The 19,495-nt window shown below is 40.3% G+C and overlaps 1 protein-coding gene across 7 annotated transcripts in view; it reads right to left on the bottom strand.

Moving 5' to 3' along the window:
• TTC13 (tetratricopeptide repeat domain 13) overlaps positions 1–19,495 on the bottom strand; it is an 80,012-nt gene that overhangs the window by 13,486 nt on the left and 47,031 nt on the right. For 5 of the 7 annotated variants that reach the window (XR_003999662.1, XM_030556846.1, XM_030556844.1 and 2 more), the window contains 6 exons: positions 17,633–17,763; positions 16,894–17,026; positions 11,222–11,314; positions 6,393–6,476; positions 5,301–5,385; positions 3,109–3,218 (listed from right to left, as the gene is read on the bottom strand). Coding sequence is in view for 6 of the 7 variants with exons in the window: in XM_030556846.1 (XP_030412706.1) it covers positions 3,109–3,218; positions 5,301–5,385; positions 6,393–6,476; positions 11,222–11,314; positions 16,894–17,026; positions 17,633–17,763 (636 nt within the window). In the remaining variant the exon portion in view is untranslated. The remainder of the gene's footprint in view (positions 1–3,108; positions 3,219–5,300; positions 5,386–6,392; positions 6,477–11,221; positions 11,315–16,893; positions 17,027–17,632; positions 17,764–19,495) is intronic. The other 2 variants (XM_030556847.1, XM_030556845.1) reach the window with 1 other exon arrangement.

Below are 19,495 nucleotides of genomic sequence, written 5' to 3'. Positions count from 1 at the left end.
ATTTTAATATTCTTACTGACAAAGTGATACGTGTTATTTGCAATAAAAAATTGCAGATAACTGCTAATATTTTGATGGAAGGAAGTCTAGAGGCTTTTGGGGTTTTTTTAGACAGAGCATTAAAGTTTTATTTTTACATTTATACCCTTCCCGCACCAATGTTGGCACACATGGTGGAAACCAGTCTCTCCCATTAACCACCGTCATTTGCTGCTCCTTCAATTTGCTTTGTGGTATTGAGATAGACTAGCCTGCCGTTCCTGCTAAAGGCTCTTCTTAAGGTTCCTCTTGGGTGCCCTCATTTCCTCATACCAGTTGGTTTCCACTTAACAGCTTCATGAGGGAGTCTGTGTGCTGGCACCAAAAGCAGATGCCTCAAACACATCCAGCACTTTCTTTCTGGTTCTGGTAGAAATGAGCTGCCGGTTGGTGATTTTTCAGATCTTTTCGTTGGTGACTAAGTCTTTCCAACCAATGCCCAGACTCTTTTGTAGGCATTTATTTTCAAATGTGTCTAGTTTTCTGTTTGACATTTTAGTAGATCTCCAGCTCTCTCAGGTGTATGTTAGCAATGAGATTAGGTTTGAATTGAAAATTCTTAGTTTTGTTTTGGTGCTGTACATCTGATTTCCATATGCTGTTGAGTTTAGTAAATGTAACAGATGTCTTTCCTATCCTTGATATCACTTCCTTCTTAAGGCCTCTGTTGGCTAACATGGTCCTGCACAGGTATATGAACTGTTCTACTCTAAACATGTTTGCCTTCTAATGGGACGTTACTGGTTAATGTCTGAGTTTCAAGGATGTTTGTTTTACCATAACTAAATTTGAGCCCTACTTAGCCTACTTTTTTTACCAAGTTGTCTGTCTTTGTAATTTTTCAGAGGTGCTACTCAGAAAAAATCTTTTATCCACACAATATGAAAACAAGAAATTTAAAATGATCTGGAAAAAGGGGTAAACAGTGAGGTGGTAAAATCTGCAGATGATACAAAACTACTCAAGATAGTCAAGTCCTAGGCAGACTGCGAAGAGCTACAAAAGGTCTCTCAAAACTGGGTGACTGGGCAACAAAATGGCAGATGAAATTCAATGTTGATAAATGCAAAGTAATGCACATTGGAAAACATAATCCCAACTATACATATAAAATGATGGGGTCTAAATTCACTGTTACTACTCAAGAAAGAGATCTTGGCGTCACTGTGAATAGTTCTCTGAAAACATCCACTCAATGTGCACCAGCAGTCAAAAAACCTAACAATGTTGGAAATCATTAAGAAAGGGACAGAAAATATCATATTGCCTCTATATAAATCCATGGTACATCCACATCTTGAATACTGCATGCAGATGTGGTCGTCCCATCTCAAAAAAGATATATTGGACTTGGAAACGGTTCAGAAAAGGGCAACAAAAACTAACAGGGGTATGGAACGGCTGCCGTATAAGAAGAGATTAATAAAACTAGGACTTTTCAGTTTGGAAAAGAGACGACTAAGGGGGGATATGATAGAGGTCTATAAATCATGATTGATGTGGGGAAGGTAAACAACACCAGAACTAGGGGCCACTAATGAAATTAATAGGTAGACGGTTTAAAACAAAAAGAAGTATTTTTCCACACAATGCACAGTCAACCTGTGGAACTTCTTGCCAGAGGATGTTGTGAAGGCCAAGATTATAACAGGGTTCAAAAAAGAACTAGATAAATTCATGGAGGCTAGGTCCATCAATGACTATTACCCAGGATGGGTAGGGATAGTGTTCCTAGGCCTCTGTTTGCCGGAAGCTGGGAAAATGGGCGACAGGAGATGGATCAATTGATGAATACCTGTTCTGTTCATTCCCTCTGGGGCACCTGGCATTGGCCACTATTGGAAGACAGGATACTGGGCTAGATAGACCTTTGGTCTGACCCAGTATGGCCACTCTTATGTTTTCTCATGGTACTTCTCTATTTCTGTTTTATTTGTTTAGACTCCACAGCATGTTTGTTTTGTTAACTTTGAAACTCCAGAAAAGGAATTCTTTACTAATTAGTGCTAATTACTACAAAATTGTATTGTTTGGTCTGCATGTGGAACTATTCAGATTCTTACCAAAATTTTACACTTGTGATTTAATTTTCATAGAGGTGACAGTTTCACGTAGATAAATATTTTCCCAATATAATGAAACTATCTTGTGCATCATCCCATTACGAATGTTTAGAAGATCTAGAGATTAAAATCCAAAAGGGAAAAATCTACTGGGTTTCAGTAAAATGTCTACTTTCCACACTAAAGATGTCTGCAGTAGATTGTAGAACACTTTAAATGATGGTGTAGAATTCAGATTCCCTAAGTAATCTGAATAGAAAGAATGTCTAAGAAAATTATCAATTCCATACTGTTGTAGTGGGACTATAGAGATCTTTTGAACATGGGCTTAAAAATCACTCTTTAGGAGTGCTGGCTTCTTGCCTCTCAAAGGGGGTATTTACTATCTCAATCAGTAATGGACCCATTGCCTCCTCACTGCACTTTACCAACTAGGAATTAGATGAGTCTAACTTGTAGAGTATTGCCTGAAGCAACACAGATCACTCAAAAATCTCAGTAAAGTGAGAAGGACAAAAACCCCTGTTCTATCCATCCCCACTTTTAGAATGGATCCACTATGATGGTGGTTTCCAATCCATTCTGATTCAGAGCATTCAGATCTGTTTTTATGGTCTATGAAGTAGACTGAAAAGTTCTCAGAGCAGAAAACATTTAACTCTATATGAGTGGAGACAGCTTTGACTCACCAAGCTGTCAGCCATACAGTTCTGCTGATCAGAATTTTGTGGATACTATTATATTATGAAGGATAAAACTTTTCAATGTGCATTCAAACAGAATGAGTTGAATAATAAGGTCACTGTTGGCTGAGATGCTGCACACTTGAGAACCATATCCAGACTCAGTGAAACTAAGTCATCTACACAAAGGGCCCAATCACACAAGTACAAAATGCCATTAGAACAAGAAATTAATTGCTATTGATAATTCATAACACTTCAACATTTCTTTGCCATTTCCTTAAAGATTAGATTAAAAATATGAATTTTTAAAGCAAACGTACTTGTCTCCTGTTATTGTAATTGTGAATCCATCATATTCTTTCCCTTGATCTTTGAGGCTAGGGACTTTTGTGTTTACAGTAAACCCATCTCTTGTTTTACTGTTAAACTGCTTTCAGAAAAAAAGGAAATATATTAGAATAAATATAGAAGGATAAGCTTTCTAGCCACTGTTCTGTAACACTGATTTCTAGAGGACAGTTTTAACAAAAGATACTAGTGCAGCTATGGTCTCCTAAATAAAAAATTTAAATAAAAAAGAGTAAGCTAGAACTATACAGACAAATGTTTTTTCCCAAGCCCCAATATGATACTCATTTGATATATTAATGTGAAAACAGTAATATGAGTTGCAGAGTCTGTATTTTGTGTTTATACTTTGTAAGTAAATGAATTACTCTAAATTGCATTCCAGAACATACCTCACAATTTTTAACTGCTAGCCAATCTCATTCAACATCCTTTGCATATTTTTCTCCTCACCAGAAGGAAAAACACAAAACAAAGACATTTTCAAATTTTGCAAAGCCAAAAAACAGTGATTTAAATTTAAAATAGAAGCCAAATGCCATAATTAATATGTCAATTATAAACCACAATAACTTTATTCAAATAAAACTAAAGTTTTATTCAAAGTTACCCACCTATTTGAACAACCAGACCACTTAAATACTAACCATCCCTCTCAATTATCCATGCAGCATTAAAGACAATTGCTCCATTTCCATTGTTGAACGAATGGCTTTTGCAACCATGTATTTTAAAATACAATAGTATGATCCGTGGAATTATGTTTTGGCCGATAGAATTTCATTTTTAAAAAAAAATTAAAAAGCTTTTATTGAGAAACAGCATTCCAATGTGACATGTACAATTGAGAACAGTATACATGCAATCCAAACCAGACCAAAATCATTGTTTTTTGAAGACCAGGAATATTTGCTACCAGTTCTTAGGAAGAGATTTTTATTTCTAGCTAAACCATTCATAGTCCCTTAAAGAGTTATATATTTTTGTCATTCTCTGTACTAATCTGCATTTTCAAATCATCTGATAACATTTCCCTTTGTCAAGCACCTCTGCAAAAAGTGGCATCCATTTTGCTTTACAGGGCCTTACATTATGATTTCCAATATCATAATGTGTCGTACAGGACAATCAAATATCTTTCAATTCTTCCTTCCCAGGCTTTTGTTTAGTTTTACTGATATCCACTCCAAAAAAAAGGTGAACACTGGGTTGGAGATTGAGAGCTGACAGGGCTGTAAAGGTATGGTCTTAAACTGCCCTAACCCTTGGACAATCCTTAATATATCCTTTAAGAAAGTAACTTGGAGGTGACGTGCAGCACTTATCAGAGCATCACACAGAAAGTCTAGGTAGCAGTGTTTAAGCTTCTGTGAAGACATCTATACCTGATCACTTTGAATTACCCTGCTTTGATTGGTGTGAACGTTCCTTTCCAAACTATTCAAGTCTGAATATTTTATTTATACTCTGTTCATTTAAATTAAAAAAAATCTTTAAAATTAAGCCCTTCTTGCCACATTCCCAAAGATTTAAATACTCATCTAACTCATCCAACGTTAGATGTATTCAAAAAAATCTTAGAACTAAACCCTAATAATTTGGAGGGGGGAGTTGGGTTTGGTGATTCTGGCACTTTTCCACTATATCAGAGTAGAAGCCACCAGCTCATTCCACAATGGCCATCAGCCATTAAGAGGCAACTACTTTTGCTCATTACTGCTCTGGGCCAAATTCAAACCAGTGGCCCTGAACTGAAAAAATGTTCCATATTCCATGAACTCCAACTCCATAAACTCTTTTCTTCCGTTTGTTCAATTGTTTTACACAGTTATGCTGAGCCAGTCATTCCGTTTCTAAATAAAAATCCTTATTGCTAGGAAGGCTGGCTACAAGGAACCAATCACAGAATTTTTTTCTCCCTTTAACAGGAATATTTTCCTTTTACTAATTTAAATAATTATTGGATTAAGTCTTCTCAGGTACACATCACATGCATCTAAGGGAAGGATCAAGCCTTAGATGAGCAAATTTGCAGGTATTTTGATTAGTACATTAAATCTTTAGAATATAGCCATAGTTCCTGCAGTTGTTCATTTTAAATTAGACATACAACTATCCATTTAAATTGTTACCCACATGAGCTGAAGGTTGTTGCTGAACTTACCTTCATTATGGAAAGAAGGTCTTCTACTTTATGTACATTTTCCAGTGCTTCTCTAACTTCTAGTAGACCTTTAGGATTATTAGCACTAAAATAAAACATGCAACAATTTTAACATACAGCAACACAATGGTCAAACACAACTGGCATTTTTCAGAACATCCATCTAGTTTCAATGTAACCAACCATTTCTCATGGTTAATGGAGTGAACTACTACATTATATTCTACTACATTTCCCTTGGCAAACTTCCCCGCTCTTCCCATTTGGTCGGGGGTGAAAAATAAACAATACAATAAAACATTTTTTACCTAATGATTTTCTTTCTATGACTGAATTAGGGTTGCCAACCCTCCCAGTTTTGCCGTGTGTCTTCCGGAATCTGGCTCTATCTCCAGGCGGCTAATTCACTTGTCAGGAAGTCTGAAAATATCCTCTATAGTCCAACAGCAATGTTAAGTATCTTCCTTTTATCCTTAATCACCTTCCATCTAACTTTCTCCAAACCTCACTATTCCAGAGAAAAGCCTTTAGGGTGGCTTTTAAAACTACAGATATCACTCACTTATAAGGGCTGAAAACACTCTGACTCCTAGCCTTCGTAATACCTGCCACAGATCACAACTTTCTACATATTACCCTCCACAGATGATCCATACCCACATCTCCCACCCTGCTATAGGCTTCATACATCAACCACCAATATTGGTCCAAAAAATTAATTAATTCATGCTCCCGTAACCTGGAGTATGAATCAACATTTTCCATGACCACCTTGAACAAAACATACCCTCCCTTGTAAGACAGGGCTAAGATCCACCCATGCCTGATAAAGGCCAGAAGGGTGGGTACAAGTACTCTCAAAAGTTAATTACTTAAATTACTATTATCATTCATATGTAAAAGAGAAGATTACTTTGCTTTCTTTCTTATGGCAATTAGTGAGTTTCTCCCATTGGTAAGAGGGCACAGTTATGGCTGGTACTGGAACTTTAAGAAAATATTTCCCTAGATTTTCTGTATGGTCTATGAAAATAATACAAATTTGAATTGATATTGAAGGAGGAAGGAAAAAATATTAAATAAACCATGTACCCATGATAAACAAGGATCCTGTCTTTGATAAAATGAAGTATTTTTTCAAAATATTCCAGGTATCTCATGTTAATGACTTGTCCCCTGTAGATAGAAGATAAATAAAAAATACTTTTAAAATGTCTACTAGGATAATCCACTCCATAATTAACATGTATGTGGTTCATAAAAGCATGAGATGTGATTTCTATACAGAAGTGTATGGTAGAGTAGTGAAAGCTTAATCAGAGGTTTGTCTGAATAAATAAGCAAGCCATTTATTTTCAACAGGGGACTTGTAGAATTTTCAAGGTCTCACTGCTCTTGCTGCTTTTCAACAAGCTACTTTTCATGGGTGCTCCCCCACTACCACCAGTGTTCTTGTGCACAGTTTAAAAAAAACACAAAAATAAAAATAGTACCAATTTGGATTTGCAAATCTTTTTTGTATACAACTATTTACCCCGGTAGAAAGCTGTGTGTGTTTATCTGTGAAGATAAATGCAGGGACTGATAATCCTAACTGTAACTGGTTTACTTTGAGCTCTGGTATGTGATTGTGATGTCTGTTCTAAACAACTTAAGTATCCTCTTCTCATGGATGTGTTTGTATTAACTGTCCCTAAATCCCACACATAGAATTGTAATTAAAAAACAAAAAAAAAGCAAATGAAAACATGTTTTCAGGATTAGTCACTGAACTCTGATTCAGAGTAGGGGGAATATCTTAAGGACACTGAAAAATATCAAGTATTCCCTTTTTTTTTTAAAGGGTGGAGGAGAATGAGTGGAGTATAATAACTTTAAAACACGGTTCCATACAGAAAGACACAAGATGTTTCAAACTCCAGGACATTTTCAAGAACACTTTCATTTCTAGTTGCGATCTAAATACAGTACTCTACTGCTCTTCCAGGAAATTAAATATTTAACCAGCAGTTCACAAGCAAACAAACAGCTGACTTGGTGCCTTCTTCCTTGAACATTAGGTATGAGCCTGTAAACTCTCAAGAGAGTCCTGTCAGGATTGTAGCCATACGTAATGCCTTCAACGGGAACATTACATACCATTATTGCATTTGCAGGAATCCTTCCTGTTCTCCAGTCTACAAAATAAGATTTTATATAGCAAAATGTTACAGCTACATACTCCAGGAGGCAAAAACCACTGTCAATCATAGGAGATGTTTATGGCCAGTCTCTATCCTCTCTCTATAGTTATTCAGGGCTTGATTCTAGCACCTTAACTCATTTTGTGCTGCACACCTTACTACTCACACAGTCCCACTGCTTTTAATTTACCTCAATGGGAATAAACACTGATCAGAATTAGAATACTGAAGTGTGTATGTTGGAAAAGAAAGGGAAAGAGAATGGATGATAAACAATTACTGAAACAATTAGTCCTTGTTGTACGTCCCATCTTATTCCATCCTACACAAAAGCTTTCTGTACAACAGGCAGAAGTATGAAGGAGTAAAAATAAGAAAACAGGATTTCCTTGAATGGTAGCTTGGAGAACTCTGATATCAAAGTCAGCCTAAAAGGATGTTGGATCTAGCCAGTGAGAAGTGGTAATGAATAAGGAAAGACATCAGGTAGTGACTCAGGAGTTGTTTGTTGTTCCTCAACTCCCTCTACTTGATAGGAACTGCCTCCTCTTTAGAATGCCCAAGAACAGATAGCAGTAGTGGGTGTCTCAGCATATATTTGGAGGAATACTGACAGCTTTCCTCAGTCAGAACAGGTCTCAAATCCTTGTTTTGCCCATGAAAGCAAAAGTTTAGACTTTCAAAAAGGCAAAGTGATATCTGATAACTTATAACCTTATAACAGGATGGAGGTGAGCCAAAGGCATTCTTATACTGACTCAGAAGGGCAGAAACGGCAGCTTAATATCTGCATTTTAAGAATGCTAAGCCCTAGACCCTTACAGAACTCCAAGAAAATCAAGTAAAAAGACTTTGTAAACACTTGAAGTGTTCCCAAAGGACCACCCAATAGAAATGTTCCAAATTAGAGTGACTAAAAGACTATGGTAGAAAGTTTTCTGGTACTCTCCAGACATTAAGCCTCTACAAGGAAAAATCTAATGCAGAAACCATCATTTATCATCCTCCAAGATGCCAGACTCAAGTAGTAAGAACTGTTGAATGGAATTGGACCTTGCATAAAGGAGTCCCAGACAAAGAAGGTATCATTAGCACGGACCAAACAAAAGGACTATATGTACAGAAACAATAGGTGACAGTATGGGACAAAGGGATTCTATGAGACTAGGCTGAGCACCATCTGACCTGATCTTTCATAACTATGCAAGGGAATAAAGTGAGTAGAGATAAGTTTCCAAACCCCTTTCCCCACTCCCAAGAGAACAAGTACTTTATCCTGCAAATCAAAATGTGAAAAAAAGATATAATTTTGGTTCACCTCCAGCTTCCCAGCAGTCTACTATGGGCTCTACTGCACATAATCAAACTTACTTCTCTTGGTACTCCTTGAAACCATCTACATAATTTTTTGGTTAATCTAACTACCATATAAAGAAATCAAATTGGGCTAGTTCATGCAGCTCTCCAAATTAGCACTACTTTTTTGAGCCTGCTATTTTGTGCTCAAGAATTCAAGCTTGATAAAGATTAAGCCTCTAGTCTTTATGGCTGTGAAAATAGCCTTCAGAATATAAACTTCCCATAAACCAATGCTTAAGTCTGCCTGAAACAACAGCCCAGAGGTGTGAAATGATCCCATTCGGCTCAACAAGGTTTTCATTCTGAAGCCTAGTTATGATATATGAATTAGCAGTATTTCAAAGCTACTTCATGGCTGATTAAAGCACACAAGAAGGGATTATCCTATTTGTGCAGATTTGCACAATCTATTGCAAGTGATATCTCATTTTGATGTCATGAATGGATGGAAGGCAGAGCTTGGGAGAGTACCACTACCTACTACTCTCTCCAGCTGCCTCATTCAATCCCAGATTAATGGTTATTCTCAGAAAGGAATTCAGTAGTGTGCAAAGGAAAAAGTGGGCTCTTGGACTCTGAAAGGATACAGTCAAAACTTGTGATGGGGAAGCATGAAGGTTCACTAGTCTGGGAAGATTTAGGCCCTTGCAAACTGATTAATATCCCTACCTGGATTACAATCTTTCTGTCAAGAAAACACTATCAGTATTATTCAAGCCATGGTACAGACCCAAGGAGCACAGGTCTGTCCAAAAGGAAAGGTCAGAAATTGATTCAATCTGGTCCTGCACCTTTTGAAGAGACAGTAACTCATTTCAGTACAAGTATAGCCTAGACATCTCACAGGGACTCACTAGACTTGTTGGAACATCAAACTATAGGATTGCTAGTGTCATCTGATGAGAGAAAGGCATAAGAAATATTTAGATTACTGAGAGACAAGCAGAGTTACTGAACTGAAGGCCAGGGACAGAGAAATGCCTTTGCAAAGTAATCACTCTTTCCTCACTATTAATAACACTAGCAAGAGTAGGGCATATCTTAGAGTTATCTTTTTTCTGCTGATGATGCAAGCCAAAACTGGAGGTTCAAGCTCCACTTCTCCCTCTATCTCCCATATTGAGGGAAAAAACAGGTAATGAGTTATGGGCTGAGGTAGGGGTTGCCCTCCACACTTTATGAAGTGTTTGGATTCTGCTACATCTTTAATGGGAGAGAGAAGACGATAAAGCAAAAGTCAAGAGAAGACTGGGGCCCAAGAAGCAGAATTTAATTTGATAGGAAGAATACAGAAGTCTGAGCACAACATTGTCCCTGAAGAGCTGGAAACAGCTAATGTATCTGGCCCTACAAGGCAGTTACCGAGCTACATCAGAGTTTCAGCCAAACCTGCACTTACATATCCCAGAGAAAACGTCAGACTGCTGGGCTCCATTCAGTGGAATGGGAAATGGTTGGAGTTGCCAAAAGAGAGCAAGAGAGAGATCATCATCATCCTGTGCACTAAGAGCTTTAAACATCAGTAATTCTTTCTGTAAAATATTTTTAGAAAGATCTTTTTCTAATTTTTTTCTTTTTGAGTAACACTGAAAAACAGGATTAGAAATAAAAGTAGCAGGACTAAATGGGGATTCTGCTTCCCATAAAGGAAGATGGGAGCATGGCTACATACACTCTCCATTTGTGATTGACAGTGATTTTGCTACATGTCTCTCCTTTCTCCATTGCTTTGTGGTAGGTGGAGCTGTAATGCTTGCTATACAGAATCTTTTTTTATGAAAAGAAGAAGGAACGTACAACAATGATTTGAATTTTTCAAATTTGAACCTTTTTCTGAAACTGCAGTTAGCTTTCAGTTTCTTAGCTATTTTGACACCTGCGTCTTTAACCTTTCCATGATGAAACATTTCCTCTAAATACTACTAATGGATGATGGTTACAAAGTAGGAAACACAGATTGCCTAGTACTGTGCAATTACAGCTGGCAGTATTGCCTTCTGGGAGTAGCATTTGTGGAAAATACATCAACGACAGTGGGTTTAATCTTAAGTATATGAAATAGACATTTTAATTTGAGAATTAAAAACTAGAATGAAAAGTTATCTTTTGGGACACATTTATCTCTCCACAAAATAAAGACAATGGAAAACATTAGATTAAAAAAAAAGAAGGGGGTGAAAAAATCCACGAGAGATAAGTTGTTTTTAACGAGTGGAAAAATTAACAAAAGCTCTACTAGAATTAAAAACAAAACAGTCAAAATGTTAGACATTTCATAGTATGTACACACTGAACGTGGTCAGCTATAATAGCTCATTAACAGCCTACATATTTTAGCACAATTCCTAATGCAAACAAGATTAGGCGAAAACTTCATACCTGATTAGATTGATGTGGTTATTAAAGCCTCTACTAAGACTTCGAGCTGGCATTTGGTCTAACCAAAGCACGGGCTGGTCTGGATCAGCTATCCTACAAAGAAATACCCTGTTAAAATTTGTGCACCTAAAGAAGTCTTATTACGGGTCATATTTTAAATCAAGAAAATATCAGATATGAAATTTCTGAAGTTCCATCTTAAACATAACTGCCAACCTGTGCTGCCATCTGATGTAACCTATGGGTCTGAGAAGCTGGTTCATGCATCAATGCCTTCAAGCAAAGCTTTAATTCAGAGATCATAAAACAGGATGCTGAATTTTTATTTTTTTTTTTTAAACTGAAATGTGTATCAGCTTCGGTAACAGGAAGAAAGCAGTTCATAAAATTCTCACTAATGCAGCTAGACAGTTTGAAACAGTTAGCTCTTTGTTAGCAGAGTAAATCGCTGCAATATATCCTGCAATATTTCATAGCTCTTTAACCACCTAATACAAAAGGGAAAACAAGAATATTTTCAGGAAAAAATGAACCCACAGAAACTTTTAAACACATTAACCTAGCAACTTGTATCCTCCTCTGGTATCTGAGAATCACTTCCTATAAGAAAGAGAGGACAGTAACTTTACTTCCCTATCTTTTCTCAGGTAGGGCTGCTAAAATGGGGGCACTAGCTCAAGAGCAAAGTCCTCCATTTATCCGAAGAACGGGTGGAGCACAGGTGGTGGGAAGGCAAGCTTCCCCAATATTGCCCGACAGGTATGCTTCAAATATTATTTGGGGTAGATTTACATTTAAGAACAGTAACAGATTATTGCTACTGATTAGCTTGTTACACCTAATAATTGTGCACAATCGCCAGTCTAGGATAAAAACCTTTTCATATTGTTACTACATCCCCCCTCTCCCACTTGTTTCACTCATGTTATACATCTTGTCTTTTAGACTAACTTCTCTTGGATAGGTACTGTCTTTTTACTTCATGTCTGTACAGAGTCTAGCACAATGGGGTCCTGACTTGGTTAAGGCCTCTAGGCAGGGCCGGCGCTACCATTTAGGCAGCTTAGGCAATTGCCTAGGGTGCCAGAATAATTGGTGGGTGCCGTTTTGCCAGAGGGGGCAGCAGGCGGCTCCGGTGGAGCTGCCGCAGTGGTTCTTGCAGAGGGTCCGCTGGTCCCGTGGCTCCGGTGGAGCTGCCGCAGTCGTGCCTGCGGGCGGGCGGGCGGACGGTTGGCTCCTTGCGCGACTCCGGTGGACCGCCCGCAGGCACCACTGCGGCAGCTCCACTGGAGCAGCAGGACCAGTGCGCAGGGCGGCGAAATTGCCGTCCGCCTAGGCCACTCAAACCCCTAGCGCCGGTCTTGCCTCTAGGCAATACTTTAGTATAAAGAATAGTTACAAACACACAGTAACTGGTTCTTCTGCATGTATTCTCCACACGACTTCCAGCTTTTAGTGAGCATGTGCATGAGACGGGACTCTTCTAGCCAGCAATATTGATTCGAGTCATGTCAGTGCCCTAGATGTCCTCATGCTTCCCTCCTCATTGTCTCTCAGTTCTTTAGCCAGAGTCTGTAGTAGTACTTGATGAGTATCCTCAGTGCCATGGAAAACTAAAAAGCGGAACTCTGTACTGGTAGTGATTGACTCACTGATAGATGGTCCAGTGTTTAGGGCAGTAGCCTAGGAATTAGGGGACCTAAATTTAACTCCCTCCTCTGCCAGATTTCCTGTGTGATCTTGGGCAAGTCAATTAGTTTCTCTGTGCCTTGGTTCCTCGTCTATAAAATGGAGATAACAGCACTTCCCTACCTCATGTGCGTGTTGTCAGTCTTTAATGTATTTATCCTCATATGTTCAGATACTACAGCGATGCCACAGTGGTCATAAGTGGTACGTCTACACTACCCACCAGATCAGCGGCTAGCAATCAATCTATTGGGGATCTATTTATTGCATGTAGTGTAGACGCGATAAATCGATCCCCGATCGCTCTCCCGTCGACTGCTGAACTCCAGCAGTGCAAGAGTGGAAGCAAAGTCGATGGGGGAGCTGCAGCCATCAATCCAGCACTGCGAGGATGCGAAGTAAGTAATTTTAATTCGATCTAAGATATGTCGACTTCAGCTATGCTATTCTCATAGCTGAAGTTGTGTATCTTAGATCGATCCCCCCCAGTGTAGACCAGGCCTTAGTGAGATGTTTCTACCAGGAATTAGAGGTATATCTAGCGGGCTGGATGAATGAATGTATGGAAACAGGCATTTTGCATGTCAAGAGCTGCAAACCAGCCTTGAGGATCTAACAAGAAAATTATGGAGGCCAAATGAACATCCTGAATTTGAAACAGCAAATGAAGTTGTTGGTATATTGAAAATCCAGGATGGGTCACCAACTAATGGTTCTTTGGAATAAGAAAGTAACGGGAATAAAAATGTCTGCCCCTAAATTCTAAGGGCACTTCCTCCACTGCTTCCAGTTGTAGGACCCACTGGTCCAAGATGGTTTGAGCCCAACCTTCCTGGAAATAAAACAGACAGTTGCTATGTTGATGTGGAAAGGGCGGGGAGGGGTCTAAAGTATCCTCTGATGGTTCTACCAAGATTCTGAAATTGATCGGTGGAAGCCTCAGATTGAGGGGCAGCAGAAGACTAGTCAGAGGGCCATCTCCAGTGGACTCTCTTTCTTCCTCTGTAGCTCTAAAGTCCTCTGTGGCTGATGACAATATTGGACAGAGAAGTGCTTTCTGAATAAGGGTTCTGACTTTTTTACCTTTTTTTCCTGCCCCAAAAAGAAGAGGCCCAGAGAGTACAGAGTTACCCGTAGGTCTTTAAAGGAGTGGAGGGCCAAAGTTTGTTGCCCTCAAATGGTAAATCCTTGCTTGTTGCCTAGAACTCCCTGGGAATCCCCAGGTAGTGAAGCTATAATGACCTCTCTCATTGCTATCTCTCCCAGATCTCTTTCTGCTACTCTCATGGAATCTTTTTTAGAATATCTTCCAGATTCCCACTGTGCTATCCAGGGAGTTGAGAGCAGATGGGTGGGAGATGAGTTCCTACAATGTTCAGAAGTCGAGAAGTAGTAGTAGTAGTAATAATAATATACTTCCTCCAAAGGAAAGGGCCATTCTACCGGGACTGCCCTGCCTCTGAAAGAAAGGTCAGTACCAGGAATACCTCCTTAGCCTGATATTCTGGTAACTCTGAAGCTGGTGGTTTGGAGATCCCCACCATCAATCTCTTAAGGAAAGGTGACTCCAGCACCAAATCCATTTGGCACCATGTATGCTTTAGTACCAAGATAGCTGGTAGCAAGGTAGCAGGTACTGCTGGACACTGTTTCAAGGCAACCAGGACTGAGGTGGAAGGTACCAGGCTTCTAGTTCTGATGCGCTTAGTGCCAAGACTATGTTCCAAGGTGCTCAGTGGTAAGGTTGATACAAAGAGAAGTGCAGTCCACATATTTAGTAGGTACCACTTCTGCTCTCTTAGTGGTCAGTACCTGGGAAGCAGAAGGGGCCTTAACAGGCTTCTAGCTCTTAGGGTACATCTATACTACTCACTGGATCGGCGGGTAGTGTTCGATGTATTGAGGATCGATTTATCGCATCTCGTCTGGACGCAATAAATTGATCCGCTAATCAACGCCCGTACTCCACCTTGGCAGGAGTAGTAAGTGGAGTCGACGGGGGAGCCACGGCAGTCGACCTGCTGCCATGACGATGGCCAGGTAAGTCGAACTAAGATACTTGGACTTCAGCTATGCAAACAGCGTAGATGAATTTGTGTATCTTAGTTCGAATCCCCCCAATAGTGTAGCCCAGGACCTACATGGAGCCCAACACAAATCAGAAGCATGACGACTCTTGTGCCTCAACTTACTAGGCACCCGAGATGGTGACCTGCGCTTTGCTCATCCCTAAAACCAATGTTCTTTCCTGCCCACCAGAGGACATCAATACCAGAATAATGGCAGACAAATGGGGCCTTTGAGTAGATGTGGCCTAAAAACTTGGACTGAATTCTCAGCTCATCAGGGCACTAATGGAGCAAGACTTACAGATGTCTGAGGCTGGGCAGTAGCTTTCCTCTCTGAGTCAGAGGAGACTTGTATCAATTTCTCAAGGAGGAACAGCTTCCAGCAGGCTGCTCTAGCTCTAAGTGCATGCACAAAAGGAGCAATATACAGAACATCACCCAGGAATGAGTCCCTCTCCTAGGAAGAGTAGGCACTGAGAGTACTCATCATTCATAGACATCAAAACATCACACAAGGGATAAGCAATTAATTCTGGTGATTTAGCTTCTGCCGTGTTGCTAGCAACCCTGTATTGGAGGTTGGGGTGTCTAGTCTATGTGGACTACTTAACAAAGCAATTTTTTTAAATCAACATGCATTTTACCAACTATAATCCCAATTCACACTAGCAACGCACAGAGCAAAGAGTGGACATTACAAGGGTTTCATTTCGCCGTCACAGGTGGTAAGAAGGAACTGAGAGACAGCTGGGCCCTTTGCCCTCAGGTGTGTTTGTGGGATGGGGTGGGCAGCTTACAGCACAGGCATGGCCCTAACAGAAACTAAGAACTAAAGGAATCCAATCTCATACACATGTGCTAAGAGTGACATCCAGGGGCCAATCATTCAAAAAAGAATGAAATAGTTGATTCTCATTTATATCTCTGCTGAGACTGTTACTAAGGGTGACAATTATTGTGCCTTGTCCATATCTCAGAAACTTCTGGTCATCAGTTGGACTGCATTTGAAATAGTAATCTAGAACAAAGTTCTTCAAACTGAATTGCAACTCCCAGGAAGGGGCAGTATGTTGGAGGAAGTGGTGAAAAAAAAAGTAAGATTTTTGTAAATAACAATAGATGTAGTGTATACATTTTGTTAATAATTTTTACAACAAAAATAGGCTTACTATTCAAGTTATTTTTACCTTATTGAGAACAAGTAAAATTGAAAGCCTAGGCTAGAAAGATGATTAGATCCAGGCTCCCATTTAAAAACAATGCATGCCATCACAAGATATCAGCTTGTTTTTATTCTTCTGTGCAAAGCTCAGAAAAAAAGCCCAGACATTTCTTTATAAAAAGGAACTTTAAAGCATGCTCTGCATACCAAATCTTTTTGATTCCTACAGTTAACTCAGTAGTGTTCATACTATTTAATGGACTTCCCTCCCCAAATGGATTAACTGATGGAAAAAAATACAATACAAGAGTCCTCTGCATATGAAGAAAGTCTAAATTACTTTACAATAACCGATCTCTATTCTGCTAGCTGAATTTATATCCCACTACCCTCTGTCTCCTTTAAAGCAACTTATTTATTTTAGCTTTTCAAAATCATCTTGTGAAAAAGTGCAGTGCCTCTAATCTCTGCCAAGCGCAGACCAAGGAGATCTCAACCTGCAATAGAGTATTCATCCTTTGGATGAACAGTTGTTAAACATCCCTTTATGAAAATCCCTACAAACACTGCACAGTGGACCAGCCCATAAGTGAGGATGCAGTTAAAGTAGTAGGGGCTAAGATTCTGAAGAGATTTGCCTTCACTTCTAGTACAAAGCCTGCAGCTGTTCAGTCTATCTTAAATTCCACTAACAGGAACTTGCATCAATATCACAAGGTAAGGCTTAGTAGCTCTCTTCTCTTAAGCATTACCTTCGCCATTTCACAGCAATGTCAAACATATCTCTCCATTGCATCAATCTGGTTTTCCCATTCATTCGAACTTTTGAGTTTGCCCATGTCCGCTGCACGGCTTGCATTACTTCCAACGCAGCCAGCCCCATTGCTGAACAACAAAGAATATACAGAACCAGTCAGTCCACTCAGAGACTTTCTATTTTACAGAGGGGAACTGAAGCAGCCAAGTTAAGAGACCTGTTCAAGTGAACAGAAGCAGCTAGTGTTAATGCTGGTATTAAGACCCAGTAGCTCATGGCTTCCAGTCCAGAGCTAGACCATGCCGCCTCAGAAAATATGTACATATTAAGATACAAAGTGTGGTTATCTGTAAATTTTACATCTACGCATTTTTGATTAATACATTTCAGATTAATGGAAATGTAAAGAAAAAGGTTTTACAACTGCATATGACTTTAAGAGTATATTTTTAATTAAACCACTACAGCTACATCACTGTAGGTAATGCACCTCCCATATAACTGGTAGCTAGGTCTACGGAAGAATTCTTCATCAACCTAGTGCTGTCTACATCAAGAGTCAGTTGGCAAAGCTACGCCCTTCAGGAATGTGGATCTTGCACACCCCTGAGATGTCATTATGTCAATATAAGCACCCAGTGTAAAATAGCCTTAAGTTTATTAGCTCAAAGTGCTATCAAAGCAAGCATCGACATTTTTCATTTCCATTCCCAGGTGGAAAGACCCCCGCATACCTCTGTGTATTCTCTTATTTGGAAGGAATCCTGGCGTCTCATATTGCATCAGTGAACCCAGACGATCAGCCACACATACAAGTTCTTGCACTTCAGGTTTATAGCTTTCAAAATTCTGAAATAGCACATCCCTTGAAGAAAAAAATGTCACAAAGTAAATATCAACCACCATCTTCCATGATGGTTCCTGAAAAAAACTTAAAAACAATCTGTATTTGTGGTGGTCAGTAACACAAGCCCAGAAAAAAATTAAAAGCAGTACCAAAAAACACACGTTGTATATACACACACAAAACAATCCAGGTGAAATTCTGACCCCAATGAAGTAAATAGCAAAACTCATTCATCTCAACAGGAACAGTATTTCACCATCAGACTTAATTATTGCAAAAGGCTTTATAGTGAGTCACCTCCTCAGTGTATATTAATCCTGAATTTCATAGGGATCAAAGCTATGGCATGAAAGAAAACCCATGAGAAGTAACAAACTGGGGTCTGATTCTGTAATTCCTTCTCCAGAACTCCCACTGAAGTCAGTAGACGTTTTGCATGCATAGGAAATGAGGTTTGAGCCCATACCTACAAAACGACAAGTTTCTAAGCCGTGTTGTGTGAAATGACCGTAAAACTGAAGGCCAGTTTTCAAAGAAAGAAAATCTCATGTGGGGAAAAGGTCTACATCCCTGATAGTTAAACTTTTAAATCCTAATCTGATAAAGCTTTTGCTTTGGTGACTGATTACTACCACTCTAGAGGTGGAGTGTAAACAACAATTTCATTCACTCAGAGTTACAATTAATATATCTAATGTCCGAGAAACTGAGAAATTATACCCTTAAAAAAAAAATCTTAAATACTCAACAGTAAGAAAACTCTAAGTTGAGTTTTCTACACTTAGGATGGATGTCCATCCTGAGTTTCTCTAGAACTAAAGTGATCTACACCTCTACCCCGATATAATGTGGTTCTCGGGAGACAAAAAATCTCATTGTGTTATAGGTAAGACCACGTTATATCAAGCTTGCTTTGCCCCCCCCCCCCGGTTCCTTGTTCCCTGACCACCCCTCCAGAGACCCCCATCCCTAATCACCCCCAGGATCCCATCCCCTACCCAAACCCACCTGTCTCCTGACTGCTCCGACCCCTATCAATCACCCCCCACCCTAGACAGGCACTCACCAGCAGCGGTGTGAAGAGGAGTAGCCCAGCCTCAGCCTGCTCTACTCCACCAGCTCCCAGCCGTGGCGCTCCGCTTCCCGCCATCGGTGAGTGCGGGGCGGCTGGGGAAAGGATGCCCCCTCCTGCACTCACCTGTGGCGGTAAGCGGAGCACCGCAGCTGGGAGCTGGCAGAGTGGAGCAGGCTGGGCTGCTCTGCTTCCCACCATCGGTGAGCGCAGGGAGGTTCGGGAAAGGATTGCCCTTCGCACTCACTGGCAGTGGGAAGTGGAGCGACGCAGCCCCAGCCCACTCCACTCTGCCACCTCCCAGCCATGGCACTCCGCTTCCTGCTGCAGGTGAGCGCGGGGAGGTTGGGAAAGGACACCCTCTGTACTCACCTGTGGTGGGAAGTGGAGCGCTGCGGCTGGGAACTGGCTGAGTGGAGCAGGCTAGGGCCGGGCTGCTCCACTTCCACTGCTGCTGGTGAGTGCGGGGCATATCCCTTCCCCCAAGTCCCCTCCCCCGAGCAACACTGGTGGGTCTGGGACGAGGGAAGCACAGCAGACTGCTCCCGGCCCCCTGCTAATCCCCCGGGCCACTCTAGGACTGCGGGGTCCCCAAAAGTGCCCTCCCACAGCTCCTGCCCCCCAGACCCTGGGGGGGAGCCCCTGACCGCCCCCGAAACCCTCTGTTCCTTATCCAAC

The sequence above is a fragment of the Gopherus evgoodei genome, chromosome 3, assembly GCF_007399415.2.
Source record: "Gopherus evgoodei ecotype Sinaloan lineage chromosome 3, rGopEvg1_v1.p, whole genome shotgun sequence".
NCBI classification, from domain to species: Eukaryota; Metazoa; Chordata; order Testudines; family Testudinidae; genus Gopherus; species Gopherus evgoodei.
Note: the sequence above shows the minus strand (reverse complement) of the source record. Positions and strands in the feature narration are given on the sequence as shown.